Here is an 18,544-nt window from a genome sequence, read left to right on the forward strand (position 1 = left end):
ATTTACCCAGATGGAGCATGCTGGCAGAGGAAGGAAAACCTCCCTCATGCAATCCATTCACAAATTGTACTGCTGTGGATTTGGCATTCCGGGATCTTGTCATCCATCTGGGTTTCATGGATATATTTAAGAGACCTGGTTTATCTCTTCCACCTCATGTGGAACGGGATTTAACAGCTCAAAAATCCATCTTAAAATAATTTGGCTTTTGTTAATGCCAAGATTGGAAAGAAGGCCAAGAAAAAGAGACTACCAACTGGAACTGTATGAAAAATAATTAGGCATTTCCGTGTCTCCATGGGGATTATGGTGTAAACGCCCACGTGTCAGCAGCACATCCAAACTTCAGACCCCTGGGATTTTGGGACAGAGCGTATAGTTTACAAAGGCTGTGATTTTTAACAGGTGCTGTATGCAAATTAGTTGGAAAAATAATCCGATAACTGTATTTTGTTTTCAAGATACTCTGATGTTGTGCCACAAGACACGTGCAGACTGTGTTATGTTAAGGTACTTTTAATACTGTTGATAAATCATTGTCTTGAATGAGGTCCCAAATGGGACCTGTGTTATATGGGATTCCATCTTCCAGGAAATATCTCACTACACCCGATTTGGGAAATTTGAAATAAAATATAAATACATATTTCTTTTGTCACCGTTGGGCAGATTTTACCCTTTGCTTGTGGCTGGTTTCTATTTTCAACATATGAAAAATATTTTTGCACTGGATATGTTTGTGGTAAAAGAGCATTTTAGGGCAGCAAAATAAATTTTTGGTTGAAAAAACTAATCTTTATATAAGCTTAAGATCAATATGTCTCTCTTATGAGCATTTTTTAAAATTACATTCATTTCTAAAAATATTTAGCCTTGTGCTACATGGTGTATTTTAGATTCATATCATTTAGATTGGTAGAGAAAATCCCAACCAGAATGTTTGAAAGGTCATTCTGCTTTCTGTTTGGCAAGAAGAAATGGCGTTCACTTAGATCGAAGAGGAAATGATGCCATGTTTTTGACCAAGTCTCCCTTTCTTTCTGAGCAAAAGCCTCTTTCTTCATATCTTTATATTTCTTGCATATATCATATTTTTTTTAATTTTAATTTTATTTTTATGGCTCTTTGGTTTTCATCTATGTTTATCTGTGGTGGGCAGGAAACTCAGTAACAAGTTCCACAATATTCCATTCTTTGCAGTTGTACTAATGTGCTTAGTTAATTTAATTATATCATCCTGGAAAATTTATCATCAGTTATTCATTTTTACAAAACATGATACTTAATCTGTCAGCTTTACATTTTATTTTTGATCATTAAGCTTTAAGCCCCTCCAAAAAGAAAGTCTTTAAAATATTTAGGTTGTAAGGTATTTTGTAATAATAATTGGAAAATTATGTGAAACCAATAGCTACAAATAAAAAAAATACATTAGCTGTTTATATTTTCAAGAGATGACATGGGAAGAAGTGACAGCTTTCCAAAATGTAGTTCTTTATGTAAAAAACAAATCATATAATTTGTGTGGCCATACCAGTTTTGAAAATTGAATATTAAATTTTAGGATTTAATTGAAGGATTAAATGATTTGTGCAGTCCCCACCATGGATGCATGGCCCTGTTCTTTGTGCACATGGCCTTTGTCTTCCATTCCCTTAGATCAGAACCAAACTAGATTCTCATAGAAATTTATGGGTTTCCATTTGTTCTTCCTCTGCTGTTTGATGACCAACTATTCATTTCCTAAATTCTCAAGTTCATTACCACCAAGGAATTTGAGCAGATTTTCTTCTTGGTTAACATTCCTAAAGAAAAATAACTCACATCTCTTCTGTGGGAACAGAAACTTGAGGTCATGGAGTCTGGAACCTAATTGCAGGTTCTTTGGCACAGAGTAGCCAAGGCTTAAAGACAATCCTCTTGGCAAAAGAGCAGTCACAGCAGGCCAGCCAGGTCTGTGCGTGAGATACGACCATTTGATGCTCTCTGGACATCATGTCCCCTAGGCATTGGTCTGTGTTTCCATGTACTTCACCGGATTTGTGTAACATATGCCCACAGCGTTCAAACTTTACTGCCTTTAAACACACCATGTATTTTGACTGTTAAATAATGTAGCCCATTGCAGTTGTGTAGCGTGTCATACTTTTCAAAGGGCGATTTACCTAGGTAGTATTGGTTTTCAAGTGAAGTTGACTAAAACTTAGAAAGATTCTCCTTCCTTTGGCCAGAATTAACTGTTACCTCTTGTCTTGCTTGGGTGGCAACATCCCGGTAGAATCAAGAAACCCGGTCTCCTTCCCCTACCTTAATAGGTGCCCCACATGTTGTAAATGTTAGCCAGACCATGCTTTCTTTGAGGCTTTTGTGATGCCATTTAGTATAAATCAGATGAGTAAATGGGACATTACTAATTGAAAAAATACAAGATAATGTGAACAACTACACATGGGTCTAAAATATACAAATTGATGATAAAAATGGTGGCAGAGTATTTGGCAAATACTGGAAACATACAGAGAAATACAATTTGCTCCCAAAACAAAACAAGGCCACTTCTTATTCCCTCATTATTATCGGCCTTGTTTCTGTTTTTGAACCTGAAGATTGTTTTCACAGTGAGAATTCTTGTCACTAAGCAGCGGTAGCGAGACAATCAAGAACCTGTGACCTGTGCCTGCCTGGGAGCTAAGTCCACCAGCAATGCTCAGGCCGCAGAAGCCGAGGGCCGTGTTTTGTAAGATTATTAGAACTCTCTGGTCTTAAATCTGCAAACTCTCTTGTCTTAAATCTGCAGATTAGAAACCTCCAAATATTGATTTTGCAGATAGTCACAAAAGAAATTTTTTCAGGATCAATAAAATTCCAATTATTTTCAGAAGCTACAGTTTTGTTTTTGTTTTTTGTTTGTTTGTTTGTTTTGTTTTACCTACAGTTCATCAATGAGACATACTGTGTTTTGGAGCTGGAAAGCCCTCTATTTCAGCCCCTAATGCCCCAGGTAAAGGCACACTTTCCACAGAAAGCCGGCTTGGGGCACATCTTCCCCCAGCCCTGATAGGGCTGTGCATGGGGATAGCCCTCAGTGGTGTGTCTCCTGAGGGAATGACAGCTGAAGCTGGTTTGGGTGGTTCTCATACATCTTCTTATCCTTTCTAAGAAATCATGAAGGCTTCTCCACTGAAGCCAAAAGCCTGGTGTGAGGGCTGCTTCTAAGCACTCCACCTATGTAAATGAGCAGTGCCCTCCCCAGAGTGGAGGGACTTTCACTCTAAAATACCAGTAATATGGACAGGCAGATAAAAGACACTGCTAATTGGTAAACAAGGAACATACAAATATATTGACTGTTTACTTTGTATAATTGCATGTCAGTTTGGCTAATAGTGTAGTTAATAAGGCAGGACATAGAAGTAAACTCTGTAGGTAGAACAGCTACGGGAAGTGGCCAGGTCTTGTTTCTAAACAAGGTCATAGTTGGTGCAGGCAGCCTGAGACCCAGCCCGCACCCTCGGATGCAGTTGAGCTGCGCTGGCTGCTGGCATGTTCTGCGTCCCGGGCTCTGTCTGGTACATGTCTGAGGAGCACAGTTGAGCAGATAGCCTCTCTCTGACCAGAGTCCAGTGTTCTTATTACTTCATTTAGAATACTAAGGCTAGCCGAGACAAAGAACAGGAGATGATGAAGGACTCCCTGTCCACCTTGTTACGTAACTTTCCAGTGTAATTGTTCACAATTTTATAGTAGGTTTGAGGGCAGTCAGCTCTACTGTGGGGCGTATCTATTATCTTCTCATTTACTATCCAGTTGCTTAAGTGAGAACACAGAATGGACTTCCTCATGTTTTCGGAAATTTTAATTTCTTTGATTTTATGTATTTTTAGTTTATTTTGTTTTTTTTTCAACGTTTATTTATTTTTGGGACAGAGAGAGACAGAGCATGAATGGGGGAGGGGCAGAGAGAGAGGGAGACACAGAATCGGAAACAGGCTCCAGGCTCTGAGCCATCAGCCCAGAGCCCGACGCGGGGCTCGAACTCACGGACCATGAGATCGTGACCTGGCTGAAGTCGGACGCTTAACCGACTGCGCCACCCAGGCGCCCCATTTTTAGTTTATTTTGTAAGATTAAACAATCTAGTCTTAAATTACCAGTTGTTTGTAACTTGTTCTGTAAAATTTTACAATCTAATACGTAGACCTGATATGCCTACTAAATCTCCTGTGCCCAGGGTGTGTTTCCTAGTACAGAAATCCTACCCTGATGGTGTTCCTACAGACTTTATTTTGGCATTGATTTACAAAGCAACGATTGTTATGTGTTCTCACATAATTTTGATGCCGTTGTCCCTTTTGCTATAGTGATGCAGCTGAACTCAGCCATTGTATTCCAGAACAAAACTGTCAACACTTTTTTATGAAAGAGCTATCAATGAGTTGACAATATAAGCGCTAGTTCCCTTCCCTCAGTTTACTCCACATATTTGTAGAAATCTGTAGTTTTTACAGAACGATCAGTAATGGGTTTACAGATTTAAGTAATGGGTTTTAATGGGGCTCAACACAGCATATAGTCAAATGACCTACACTTGGTTTGTAATCAATAAATGTTATTCTCTGACCGATTAGTGTTGTTACTTGGAGCCTCAAGAATTACTTCCATTATCTAAAATGATGAGACCTTTTATATGCAGTCATTACAAAAAAAAAAAAAAATGGCTGGACCAGTCGTTAAAAAAAGAGAAGAAAAAAAAGGGAGAGTCTTGACTGTGGTGCCTGCCACATCTCTCATGTCCCCTCCGCCCTCCCTCCCCCTCTTCCTTCCTTCAGGATAGATGGAGTCAGCAGTATCACAGTTGCTAAGTTTTCTGAAATGCCCTCGAACACCTGCTGCACGTGTGTCTGTCCTCATCATGACCTGCAGAGTCTCAGTGTCATCTCCCTCTCCTCTGAACCTGGTTTTCCTTGCAGTGATCTCCAACCCTCTTCTTTTTTTTTTAATTTAAATTTCAATTTTTAAAAAACTTTTCCTTATTTATTTTGAGAGAGAGAGAGTGCATGCATGCAAGTGGGGGAAGGGCAGAGAGAGAGAGGATCTCAAGCAGGCTCCATGCTGTCAACACAGCCAAAAGCAGGGCTTAAACTCTCGAACCGTGAGATCACGACTGGAGCCAAAATCACGAGATGGACACTCAACCCACTGAGCCACCCAGATGCCCCATCACCGGCCCTCTTGCATGGAAATCTTCTGGGGTACTTGCTAAGAACGTCTGGGTCTGGGCCTATCCCAGACCTTCTGACTAGGATCCTGGGGGAGATGCAGAGACTCTGTGTTTTATTTATTTATTTAAAAAAAATTTTTTTTAACGTTTTATTTATTTTTGAGACAGGGAGAGACAGAGCATGAATGGGGGAGGGTCAGAGAGAGGGAGACACAGAATCCGAAACAGGCTCCAGGCTCTGAGCCATCAGCCCAGAGCCCGACACGGGGCTCGAACTCACGGACCGCGAGATCGTGACCTGAGCCGAAGTTGGCCACTTAACCGACTGAGCCACCCAGGCGCCCCGAGACTCTGCATTTTAAACACGCACCTCCGGTGACTGCGTTGTATTGAAGTTTGGGACCCGCTCCCTAGCATGTACGTGACTACTCTGTGAAGACTGCCCTGAGATTCTCTTACAGAATCCCCTCTACCTCTCATCACAGTCTCTCTAACAATGGAGGCCGCCCATTCTCCAGATTACTGTGAAAGTGTCCTCTGCCCGGCTCCATCCAACTGCAGTCACAAATACACACCAGCTCTTTGCCTACCCAGGGCTCTTCTCCACACCTCCTTAACATCCTGTCTTCACTCCCATAGTGGGAGCTCCCAATCTCCACCACCTGCCTCTAGCTCCTACCCCAACTCCCCTCAAACTATAATTAAAGAAAAGGGAGTTTTACTTTTTTAAAATATTTGTTCATTTTTGAGAGAGAGAGAGAGAGAGAGAGAGAGGCAGAGAGGGAGGGAGACACAGAATCCGAAGCAGGCTCCAGGCTCTGAGCTGTCAGCACAGAGTCTGACGCAGGCTGAACCCACAAACCGTGAGATCATGACCTGAGCCAAAGTCAGAGGTTTAACTGACTGAGCCACCCAGGCGCCTCTAGAAAAGGAGTTTTAAAACAAAAACAACTTAACTTCCTTGTGGGGGTTGGGGGCGGGAGTGGGAGAGGCGGTAAATTAGTCTTAAAAGTTTGGCTTATTTGATTTTCACCGATGACTTTAAGTCTCACTCTGCTCTTTAGACAGAATGGTACAACTTCCAGATGGAGAAGAGATAGTGCTTTTATGTTTCTCAATAAAACTTTGTCATTGGGCTAATGTTTCTTTGCTGAAAATAATTTGGAAAATAGGGAGAAAGTTACTTAACATCTAACCCAGACAAGTTCTTTATACTCAGTGTTGATGTAAAGAACTAAAAGACCTCCTGTGACATGTTAAAATAGATTTCCTGATAATTTAATATCAAGGGAATAAATGCAGTTTGCATCTAATATAATTAGATTTCCTTGTTATATATGGACTGACCCACTTCAAATGCATAATCTCATTTGCTCTCCCTCTGTATTCCCTTAGAACTAGGTCAGTGCATGTGCATCAGCCCTTACAGTGCTCTACCTCACAGAGTAATTATTGGGTACACGTAACTGTAGCCTGAGCTCATGTCAAGAGTAGGGACTCTTGATTGGAAATAGCTCATGGTAGTTGGAAGACAAACCAGTATTCAAATTCTTCTTTCCCATTTCCTTAGGAAAGTGCTATATAGCCTCTCTCCAAGTTTCCTATATAATGTTCGTAAAGCACCTGGACAGATGCCTTTTGTTTCTCTCAGTTGTGTGCCCTTAGTCCGTGCTCTGGGCTTTGCACGTCACAGGGAAGCAGTGAAGGGTACAGTCATGTTGTATGGGCCAAGGTCAGAATCCTTTGATTTCCTTAAATAAAATCAACATATGCTTTGAATCAGTGGATTAGCAGAATGTTTGCAAAGATCAGTCTATAAGTTATGAATATCAGAAGACTTTTTAAAGAAACCATTGTGTGATGCAGCAAATATATAATGAATCAGTATTTCAAATAATGAAATAAGTAACAGTGGGACTGATAATCTTTGTCGCTTTTTAAAGCTTCAAGTTTTGTATATATATTTTTTCTTTTTGCCAGGTTTTATATTTTTAACATAATTTTTCCAGTTTCAACTTAATCACATTTTTAAAAGAACTTCTTGTGCACATTTTTAAAAGAACTTCATTAATAATACAGTTCTTTATGGACTTTTATTGGACTGTTGATATTTCCAGAGGGGAGAGATAAGAGGGAACTGTATAGTCTCACTTTTCAATGAAATATGAACTTTTTAGACAGCAGGCATGTATTTAACTACCTTTAGTTCTGTAAATGTTTCCCTGTTTCTTCCTTATCAGTATCATCTTTTATTATTTTGACTGTTTCTTCCTTGAGTCCTCAGTCCTTCTCAAGACAGCCTATGCTTTTACTGCCTCTGGCCCTGCATTCTTCTGAACCTTCAGAAACTTTCTTAGAATTTAGGGTAGACGTTTGTCTAAGCTCAGCATTCCCTTACCTTCTTGTTTACAGAGAGTTGCTCCCTCGTCACTTCTGTTGTGTCTCTTCTCTTTCCTGCATTCCAGTCATGAATTCTCTCTGCCATGCCTCAGTGATGCTTATAAGGCTCTAGTGCCTCCTGAAGGCTAGTCTAGAAACATGGCGAGTATTGATGACTCATGTCCTAAAATCTAGGTCTTGACAAAGTCCAGTATTAAATATTAGCGGAAAGGCCAGCACATCAAGGTCTCACCGCTCAGGCTTCACCTGGCCATGTTCTAAGAAGTGGGTGGTAGTCATCATCGCACTCCCCAAGGGGTGTCCCAGGGAGAAAGAAAAACATGCAGGCACAGTTAAATGCTCTAGCAAAAATCCTGGGTTTTAGAACAACATTGTATCCTATTCATGGTTGCTTTTTTGTGTTTTTTGTTTGTTTTTTGCAGTATGTTCCGCCAAGCACATTCAGTAGAAGTCAGAATTAGGTATAGGGGATGCAGCCTGCTGTGTGAGCCAGGTCACCAGCATTATGGTGGAGGGGGTTTAGTTAATCAAGTCGGGATGTTCTCAGGTACCATCAGTGGCAAAGAGAAGTTGGAGAAAAGGAGAGAGGTCAGTGTGGTAGTTTCCTAGACGACGTAATGAATTTTACTGTTCTTTCTTGAAACCAGTTATGTTCTTAAGCCTTATTAGCAGGATAGGAATTACAGCTGTTGTTCCTATTCGGTGAGGGGGACAAAAAGAAAAAAGACTAATAAAAAATTGGCAGCTTACCGTATTTATCCTATGTGTCAGCTTTTGCTTCCTGTTTAAAGACACTAAGAAATAAAGTTGCTGTCAATTACAGTATAAACAGTTCTTTGAAGTGGTGTTGCATAGGAAGGGTGTTAGCAATTGGAATGCCCAACTGAACAGTAACCATGCACAAAGGAACAGAGGAAATGTCTTGTACAGATTATGACTGCTCCTCCACATCATTTGTAACAACAAATGCTTTCAAAACAACCCAATGTCCGGGGGTAGGGGACTGGTGAAGTAAATGCTGGTTCATCCCCTCAAGGAGTCCGTGTAACTGTTAAGAAAAAAGAGTGAAGATGAGCTGTACACATGGACACAGAGTGACCTCCACTCTGTACTTACATGAGGAAAAAAACAAAAACCAGGATGTAGAACAGTGTCCTTCTGAACAGTGTACGGAAAACAAAACCAAGTACAGAAATTTCTTGTGCAAGAAAGGAAAGTCTGCAGATACGTGTACACAGTTGCTTGTATTTTCAAGTGGAACAATGACAGGAGAAGGGTATATTAAAAACTGCCAAAAAATGTGGAGGGGTAGGGAGGGATCAGGGTACAGGACACCAGAAGGAAGCAAGACTTACCTGAGCTCTTTGATACGAGATTTGGCTTTGGAATCATGTAGTCTTTTTAATTTTTATTAATGTTTATTTATTTTTGAGAGAGGGAGTGCCTGCGAGTGAGCAGGGGAGGGACAGAGAGAGGGAGACAGAGGGTCCAAAGCAGGCTCTGCACTGACAGCAGTGAGACTGATGCAGGGCTCAAATTCACAAACCATGAGATCATGACCTGAGCTGAAGTCAAGAGTTGGATGCTTAACTGACTAAGCCACCGAGGCACCCCTGGAATCATGTAGGTTTGACGTAATCATAAAACAAATTACATCCAAAAAAGCACTGCCCCACCACACACACAGAGAATGAAAAATACAAAAGCCAAATGAACCTAACTTGAGTTTGTTAGTCACATAACGACGTGGAGAAAAGAATTATTCTGACTAACCTTAGAACGCAATATTCTTACTGTACATTCTCAGTGAGGTACTCCCTGAGAACCCCTCCCCCAGCAAATGCTGGTTTTGCTGTTAAGAGTTCTGTTGATGTGGTTAGAAATTAGGGTTTTCCACCTAGGAGATACAACATAAGCATCAAATTTTTAAAAATATGTAAAAACCTCATACAGTTATATTTGAATTAGAAGTATTAGCAGGATCTTATTCTTCCCTCTTTTTTTTTTCCAAAAAAAAAAAGGTGTCTGAGATCAGTCCAATGAAAAGACCTAGAAAACAATGAAAACTCAGTAAAAATGGGCACTCGTAACACCCAGATTGTGGTCTTTAAGTATCATTCCAACCAAAAGTATCTGGAGGTCCTTGGAGAAATGCCTGGCTCTAGGTCTGAGGTGGAAAATGTATTTGGTAAAGTCTAGAACATCTTGTGCCAAAAGGCTAATTAGTCATTTCAAAAGGACATAGGTACCAGTCTGAAGGGTCCCCATTGGCCAGAGGTGGGATAATTGACTGCAGATTACTATGTAAAATTCCGTGAGTTGTAATGATATTAAGCCAGCAAAGACACCATCATACTATTCCTGCATTATTGCGTTGTTGCTGCATAGGGAGCCTCGGACACTATTTTGAATGACAGTAGGGAGTATTCATTTGATTATGTCAATTATGTTAAAGAGTCATAATGTAAATGGAGAGTTAGAGGTCAGGGTCTTTCTCCCCATCTTCTCCCTTTTACAATAGGCTTGGTAACTGACCTCGGATCGACTCACTGTTGACGGAAATACATTACTTTGTATTCATTTCATCTCCGGCTGCCAACTTTGTGTCCTCAGCAGAGCTTAAATCTGCACTCTGAGGCTGCAAATACCTGGGCTCCGGTGCTCTCCCTCTTGCTACCTCCACAGCCTTCCATCTCTCACCTTTGCTGAACCTCAGGTTCCTCATCTCTAAAATGGGACTGAGAATAATCATATGTGCCCCGTTCCCCCTTCAAAACCATGAAGAATGACTGTTGCTGACCTCTAAGGTGCCTTCTGCCTTGTTTAAGACCATGAGTTTTTTTCAGTGTTTCCCCTCTATCACATTCCTTTTTTTTTTTTTTTGTTAGTTTATTTGTATTTCATTTAGAGAAAGAGAGAGCACAAGCAGGGGAGGGGCAGAGAGAGGGAGAGAGAGGATCCCCAGCAGGCTCTGCACCATCAGCACAGAGCCTGATGTGGGGCTCAAACTGAAGAACCTTGAGATCATGACCTGAGCTGAGATCAAGAGCCAGACGTTTAACCGACTGAGCCACCCAGACGACCCAATGATCACATTCTTAAATAGGCACGTTTATGAAAATCCACTGGGGATCGGAATTCTTTCACTAGAGATTGGAAAAATAAGTGTTGCCAGCTCCTCCCCACAGGTTGGATGGGGAAGTAAGTAAACTACTCTGTTTCTTTCAGCCATGGAATTCCATGAACATTTGCACAGCATCGGCACCAAGGAAGGTTTGAAGGAACGAAAACTACAAAAAGCAGTGGAGAGCTTTACCTGGAATATCACCATCCTAAAGGTACGTGGCCAAGCTGTTTCTGATGCTGGTGATTTTGCAGTCTTTCTCAGCATGTTTCTTCCTTTCAGTGTAGCATGTCCTGCATTGTGCAGTATCAGCCACTGAGGCCATATAACACAGTCACAGCAATCCAGGGAGAACTCGGCCCTCTAGAGAGCCTACAGGCACGACAGCTGGCCAGTGCCGCTCGGAGAGAGAACATGGGACTGCCATGGCTGGCACGTTGTGGATTCTGATAGGAAGGGAAAGACCTTGAGTTCTGTCCTTGAAGCATTGTCAAGTTTATACATGTCAGTTGCTATATGTGAAATAGAAAATATGATTACAGAGGAATGATTGGGAATTTAGATTCTAATGACTCAAATGCCATTTAACACTTTCAAGTATAATCACAGCCTTAATATTAATATGATCCCAGGACAAAAAGAGGAAAGAATTGTGTGGGGCATAATTAAAAGAAATATGTAAAGGAATTGCCATTTGAAAGAAATTTTCCTTCAAGGGAGAAGCCATCTGTATCAATCTGTTTTCCTTCCTTCCTTCCTTCCTTCCTTCCTTCCTTCCTTCCTTCCTTCCTTCCTTCCTTCCTTCCTAACTCAACATGACCATTTAAAATTTTTAAATTATTTTTTATTATAAAATTAGTACATTATCATTGTTGAAACTGTCAAAATAAAAACAAGCCAAGATGAACATACTCCCACCGTTCAGAGGCAATTGCCATTGGCCTTTTTGCTGTACATTCTCCCTGTCTTTTTCTCTATGCTGGGCATAATAGGACATTGGAACTTTTTTGAATTTTGTCTCAGTGGTCTTTACTTTTCTTCTCCTCTGTGTTTGGGAGCTTGATAATCATAACACAGACACATTATTTCACTCTGGATCTTGGATAGCTAAATGTAAAATCATTCTCTGGTACTCACCCTTCTAACTTTGTGCTCCCTTGAAGTCAAAACTGTAAAGACGTTATCACAGCTGCCCCTTTTAATTTCCTTGTTTCCCCTGAAGTTAAAAGATTCATTCCTGCAGCTGACAACAGTTTTCTGATTTAATAAAAAGTCACCCTTGCAAAACTAGCCAACTTGCATTTTCTCACGTTAAACCTCTACTCATTTTTATAATTAAAATCATTTTCTTGACTTCTTAAAATACTTCCCATCCTTCACATGGGCTTTTTTTTTTTTTTTTTTTTGTAATCTCTCAATCTTCTGCTTAGAAGTTAATTTTGATAGTTTGCAGTTAAGTAAAAAGCAGATATAAGAATTTACAATGAAAAGGAATTTGGCTTTATAACTTGCTGACTCACTCCCACCCAGAGGTGTGGGTACACTACAGATTTCCTGCAAATCTCAAGGGAAAAGTAGCACAATTGTTTAAGCCCTGTGAGAGACCAAATGCTCATTTTCTTTTACTTTATTATAGGCAAAAACAGACTTAGGGACCAAACTCCCACCTGTCAAGTTGTCCTAGCTACTCGTTTGTGGTCTAGGAACCAGAAACCTGGGTATCACCTGGGAGCTTGTTCAAAATGCAGACTCCCAGGACCCACCCCAGATCTCCTGATTGCACATCTACAGATCTGTATTTTTACAAGATCCCAAGGGGTTCTCATGCGCATGAAAGTCTGAGACGCTCTTGGCTAAGAGCCATGGAAAATGGGAGCTGGGCGCACATATTAATGAAAAACAGCCGACATAGAGCAATACACCAGATTTTAGAAATCAGTAATTGAACCAAATAGCTACACTGAGGAAACCTATTTTCTTTGGAATTATGTCCAGGAGAGAGAATTAACACCTCAGACTTATGTTCATATGGAAAGTAACGTGTAGGACAGGGTAATCGATCTTTTAAAAATTTCCAGCCTATTTGCTGTAGATGGTGTTCGAATGTGGTAGAACCTGGGTGAGGAACGGGGAAGAACTGGAGAGATCTGTGTGTCACTTCCGTATAATGGAAGGGCTTTTTCCATTCCTGGATGTTTTACAAGTTTTAACTTTGTTTAGGGGAGTCAGTGCCCCCTTGGACTTGAGTTTGGGTCTGAGTTGAGCTACTAGCCTGTTCCTGACAGGAGGGAATCGGATCCTTTGGGTTCCTCTGACCGTGTGTTTTTTGTTGTGACCTTGGTGAGGTGGCAGCCCTCCAGGGCTATGTGTGGTGGGCGAGAGGCCGCAGCGCCCTCCTGGGTGGCACAGAAGCTTGGGGAAGGTTTCAGATGATACTGGTTAGGGAGAGAAAAGGAGGAAGATGACAAGAAGACATGCTGAAGGAGCCCTGCGGCTGTGAGGCCTGACAGGAATTTCCTCGGGTGCTTAAATGTAGTCTCCTGAGCTCCCCCTCAGAATCTGGATCAGAATCTCTAGAGGTAGAGTGCAGGAATCTGCCTGTTTAACAAGTTCCTTGGGGTGATTCTGAGGCACCCTAGAAAAATGGAATACCTCTGCTCTGGAATGAAATCCAAAGCACCTTCAACCACTAATTTGAACAAGAAGGTAGGCAGGGCGACAAGGCATCCTGGGACATAGGACTTTCATGTGAAAATCGGGGCAAAGCAGGAATGCTTGGTCCTGCCATAAATTCTTTTCATCTAAGGACATTCATCCCTATTTTTATGGGTTTTTTGGCTTCCTTTGTTTAGTTTTTCAATTTTCAGAATTGCTTTAGAATACAGAAATGAACAAAGAAGAAATGTCAGCTGTCATCACCACACCCAGAGATATCTACTATTGACACCTTGGCACATTTACTTCCAATCATTTTTTATTTTGAATAAAAATCATTCATTTGTTTTTGTAAATGCATCTTCATTATACAGAACTTTTTTAATGTAGAAAAGATAGAAGTTTTAAAATGACTCCAAACCCTCTGAGAAATAGCTATTACTAAATGTAGGTGACCTTATTTTAGCAACCATTTTATTTGCATATGGATGGATGGAGATACATTTTATTGATTCTGAGTCATCCTTCTTTTTTTATTTTCGAGATCAAAAATCTTTGAAATTGGTATGTATCTTCTAGTCCATGGCATCCGTGCATTGCATCCTAGTTAAATTGGCAGTGATTTTCTTTCTTAGTGGTACATCTGACAAGAGCTACTGTCTCACGTATTATGAAATAAGGTACGCCAGTAGATAGGATCCTACTGTAACTGCTCTTCTGAAATTTTTTTAAAAAGTACTGAGTTTCACTTTTCTTTATTTAACAGAAGAAAAGAAGCTAAATGAATTACTAACAAGTTTTACTGTGAGAGATATTTATTTCCTATGAAATATGTCTGAGGTTAAGAAAAAAGATTATGAAAAATGTTAGTAGGAGTCATTTTGTCGGGTTTTGGTTTTTTTTTAAGCTACACATTTCAATTATGAGGTCGGTTGGTTGACCTTCTGCTATGAAAGATGAGAGTGTCTACCCACTAATATTTCTAGGTGAGGACTTAGGCATGCTGTTATTTTTCCATTTTCCAGTTTTAAATATTCCCATTTGGCCCCAAGACGATGATTACCGTGTTGTTTGGTATAAGTTCAATATTTAAATTAGCTTACTGTCACCACCATCCACAGCCTGAGGAAAGGGCAGAGAAGAGATAAATCTCAGCTGGGGTCATTGACAGTCTTTGGATTCTTGGACCCAGCTTTCTCAGAGTTTGTAAATGTCACGTTCTGGGGTCTCTGCTGCATAATTGGGAGAGGGTGTAATCCATTTCCACAGGTTTCTGATTGCTCTTTAATTCAGAAGCCTGCCCTCAAGACCTCACTTCCCTTAGATAGTCAGCATCCTTCCCTTTTCTTGATCAACTTTATCGAGGTACAATTTACATAAGATAAAATTCCCCCTTTTGAACTGCACAACTCAACGAATTTTGATAAATGTATATTGTCATGCAACCCCACCACAATGATGACAGAGCATTTCCATCACCCCCAAAATTCCCTCATACCCCTTTGCAGAAAACTCCCTCCCTCACCAACCACTGACCTGATTTCTGTCTATAGTTTCACCTGCTCCAGATTGTTGTATAAATGGGAGTTATGTAGTATGTAGTCTTTATGCCTGGCCTCTTTCGTGTAACATAATGCTTTTGATATTCATCCAAGGTAAGGTGTGTTTCAGCAATCCATTCCTTTTTTTTTTTTTTTTTTTTTTTGATGAATAACATTCTATTTTATGGGTGTGTTACTCTTTGTTCATACGTTCACTGGTTGATGTACGTTTGGGCTGTTTCCAGCCTCTAACTGTTTTGAGTAGAGCTGCAGTGAACTCTCACATGCAGGTCTTTGTGTGGACATACTCTTATTTTACTGGCTAAACACCTGTGAGTGCAGTTACTGGATCATGTGGTAAGTGCGTGCCAGACTTTATAAGAAATTGCTAAGCTGCTTTCTAAACTGTCCCATTTAGCACTCCCCCCAACAGTGTTCTGAGAGTTCCCATTATTCTACATCCATGTCAACATTTGCTATTGTCAGTTTAGCCAGCCTGGTAAATGCAGAGAGGTTGGGCATCTTTTGTTTAGATTTTTCTCTCTCTTTCTCTTAGACTTTGAGAAGAATTATGATGGGCCTCAGTCTGGTTTTCTTCATGTTTCTTCTGCTTAGGGTTTGTTGAGATGCTTCTATATGTGAAAGAATAAGATTTCTTCTATATGTGGAAATTTCCATCAAATTTGGAAAAATTTTTAGTCATTTTTTCTTTAAATCTTTTTTTCAGTCTTACCCTTTCTCTCTTCCTTCTGTAACTCCTATTATACATGTATACTGCTTGATATTTTCCCCAAAGTGACAGATCCACTATTCATTTCTTTTTAGGTTTCTTTTCTTTTCTTTTCTTTTTTCTTTTCCTTTCTTAAAAAGTAGTTTCCATTGTTTCTACATCTTCAACCAATATCGCTGTATCTTCTCCAGTGCCTACTCTGCCGTTAATCCCATCCAGCTTCCCACTCCTCTCCTTTTGGTGCTCATCATACCTTTCGTCTTCCCGAACCAGATACTGACAGTAGCTGTCTAAGAGCCCCACTGCTCCACCCTGCGCATCCCAGCTGTTTAGCCTCCCTGAACCCCAAACTCCATCCCCTTGGCTTGGTGGGGCCGCCAGGCTCTGCCTTCCTGCACTGCAGCCTGGAACCCCTCCCCACAGGGAGCTGGACCCCCGTTTGTATCTCTTCCATCAGGGCGCACTGTGTTGCACTGTCAGAACATCATTGTTCAATGTACTGTGTCCAGTTTTCTATGTGTGTCAGTCCGATTCCTCACTTGTCCTGCGTTACCTCTTTCTTCTTACCCTCTGTCCCATCACCTTTTCTGTTGCATCAAGCAGAAGTAAACAAAAAGGACTGGGCACCTGGGCGGCTCAGTTGGTTAAGTGGCTGACTTCAGCTCAGGTCATGGTCTCGCCATTCCCAAGTTCGAGCCCCGAGTTGAGCTCTGTGCTGACAGCTTGGAGCCTGGAGCCCATTTTGGATTCTGTGTCTCTGCCTCTGCCCCTCCCCCACTTGTGCTCTGTCTCTCTCTCTCTCTCAAAAATAAATAAACATGAAAAAAAAATTTTTTTAAGAAATAAAAGAAAAAGGCACTCAATTTGTGTCTTTGCAGTTTGACTGGGCTCTTAAAAGTTTCAGGACTTCTAAGAATTGCCACTATGAATTCTGTGAGTTTCAGAAGTTTGTTAAATTATGTCATACCCCTTTGTTTGTTTGTTGCTTGTGTTGTATGTGTGTGTGCGCGAGTGTGTTTGTGTGTGTGTGTGTGTGTGTGTGTGTGTGTTTGCCAATTTTACTATTTTTTGCTCATTTCACCAGAAATGTGGGAAGGTTATCCTGTTAATATTTTCCGCCCACCAGCTTAATTAAGAGGTTTCTCTCCCTTTATTTTTCATTAGCTAAACGCTCACTGTACTGGTGATAATTTTTATTGCTTCTATTTATTACCATTCCTAAGATGGTAGAATCTCATGGTAGAAGAGCCCTGCTTTAATTGCTCTGTTTTGGTTGTAAGAGGCAGAACTCCTGCAGGCCAGCTCAGAGAGGAGGGGCGAGAGGTGCTGGCCTCGGGGAGGACTGTGAAAGGACAGGGAGCTCTGGGACCGGAAGCTGTGCTCCAGCCTCACAGGAGTAAAGGGCAGCCAGGAAGCCCAGCAGCACCCAGGGCAGCTCTTCCCCAGGGGCCGATGGTCCTCTCTCTGTCCTTCTCCCTCTGCTCACTCATGTTTCTGTTGCCCTATGACTTACTGTGGTCTTGGTTTGGCCCCGACTGTACCTTAGAAGGTTTTATTCCAAGTTCTCAATCTGTTTGTATTTCCTAGTTCAAATTCCAAGGAGAGGAAATCTGGTCGGCTGGGCCTACCCTTTCCTTTCACATCCAGACCTGCCGTCCTAAAGGTATAAGCCTCCTCTCGTATTAAGTTCTCCTTGGATCAGGTTCTCTACCTGCTTCAATCCACTGTGCTCAGGAAGGCACTGTCACATAGCACAAAATACGGCCGCCTTGACTGGCTATTTCAGTTCTCTGTTGCCATAGAACAAACCATGACGAAACTAGTGGCTTAAAACGATAGCTTCTTATTTGACATGATTCTGTGGGCTAGCTGTGCTCAGCCGGGTGGTGTTTCTGCTCCCTGTGGTGTTGGTTTGGTTCAGCTGGGAGGTCAGCTGGGCCTGGAGTAACCAAGAAGGCTCTACTCACGTGGCTGGCATGTCACCAGGGATGGCTAGAATGGCTGGGTCCCCCTCTTCTTGATCTCTCCCTTTCTCTGCATGGCCGATCGTCATTCAGTAGTCCAGCCCCAGCTTCCTTATATTGCTATGAGATTCCAAGAAAACAAAAGGAGAAGCTGCCAGGCTTCTTAAGACCACTTCCTCCATGTTACTGACCAAAGGAAATCAATTCCAGCCCACATCCAAGGGAGGGGGAAGTGGACCCCGCCTCTTAGTGGATGGAGTAGCATGCCTGGACAGAGATGGAAGGAATTATGGCATCTGCCTTTGCAGATAGTCTACCACAGTGGCAGAACCTGCCAATGACGCATTTTCCCTTAGAAGAGTATAGGATACACTGAGGCTTGGCCACACAACCCCATAAAGACATCAAACCCACCTTCCTGCTGCTCCCACCAGATTGGCAGCCTGCTCCACTGTCATGCAATCTTAGTTTTGTTCTGTCATACAGTATATGGAATTTTATCTCTCTGTAACTTCATTTCTACCCACTGGTTCCAGTAATACCCTCAAAGCAACACAGAATTATTGTATTCCCTCCTCCTCCTCAACATCCCTTTGTACCTTTGTGAACTATCATTGCCTTCTCTTAGACCTCCCTGATTCAGGTCAGACATGCTCAATCTCTGCAGATAGTAGGGTGAGATGGCATCTGATCCCCTCCTCACTGGGTCCCTTGGTCTCCTGACGGCTCTGGTTTGCCAGTGTCCTTCATAAGATGGGGTGGCCAGAATTATCCCCATACTCTGGATACGCGGTGCACTGACGGCCCCAGGGTAGGACTCGCCAGTATGGTTTTCTTCATAATCTGAAAATTATCTTACTGTCAATACAGGCCAAAATTATGCTGGATTTTCTAGCACCTGTGTCATAT

General features: G+C 41.5%; 1 protein-coding gene across 6 annotated transcripts in view; it reads left to right on the forward strand.

Moving 5' to 3' along the window:
• The window catches only part of PLCL2 (phospholipase C like 2), a 191,861-nt gene that overhangs the window by 161,823 nt on the left and 11,494 nt on the right, over window positions 1-18,544 (forward strand). For all 6 annotated transcript variants that reach the window (XM_045037657.1, XM_003992151.6, XM_045037658.1 and 3 more), the window contains one exon: window positions 10,850-10,959. In XM_045037657.1, coding sequence (XP_044893592.1) covers window positions 10,850-10,959 — 110 coding nt within the window. Of the gene's footprint in view, window positions 1-10,849; window positions 10,960-18,544 lie in introns of those variants that run through there.

The sequence above is a fragment of the Felis catus genome, chromosome C2, assembly GCF_018350175.1.
Source record: "Felis catus isolate Fca126 chromosome C2, F.catus_Fca126_mat1.0, whole genome shotgun sequence".
In the NCBI taxonomy this organism is placed as follows: Eukaryota; Metazoa; Chordata; class Mammalia; order Carnivora; family Felidae; genus Felis; species Felis catus.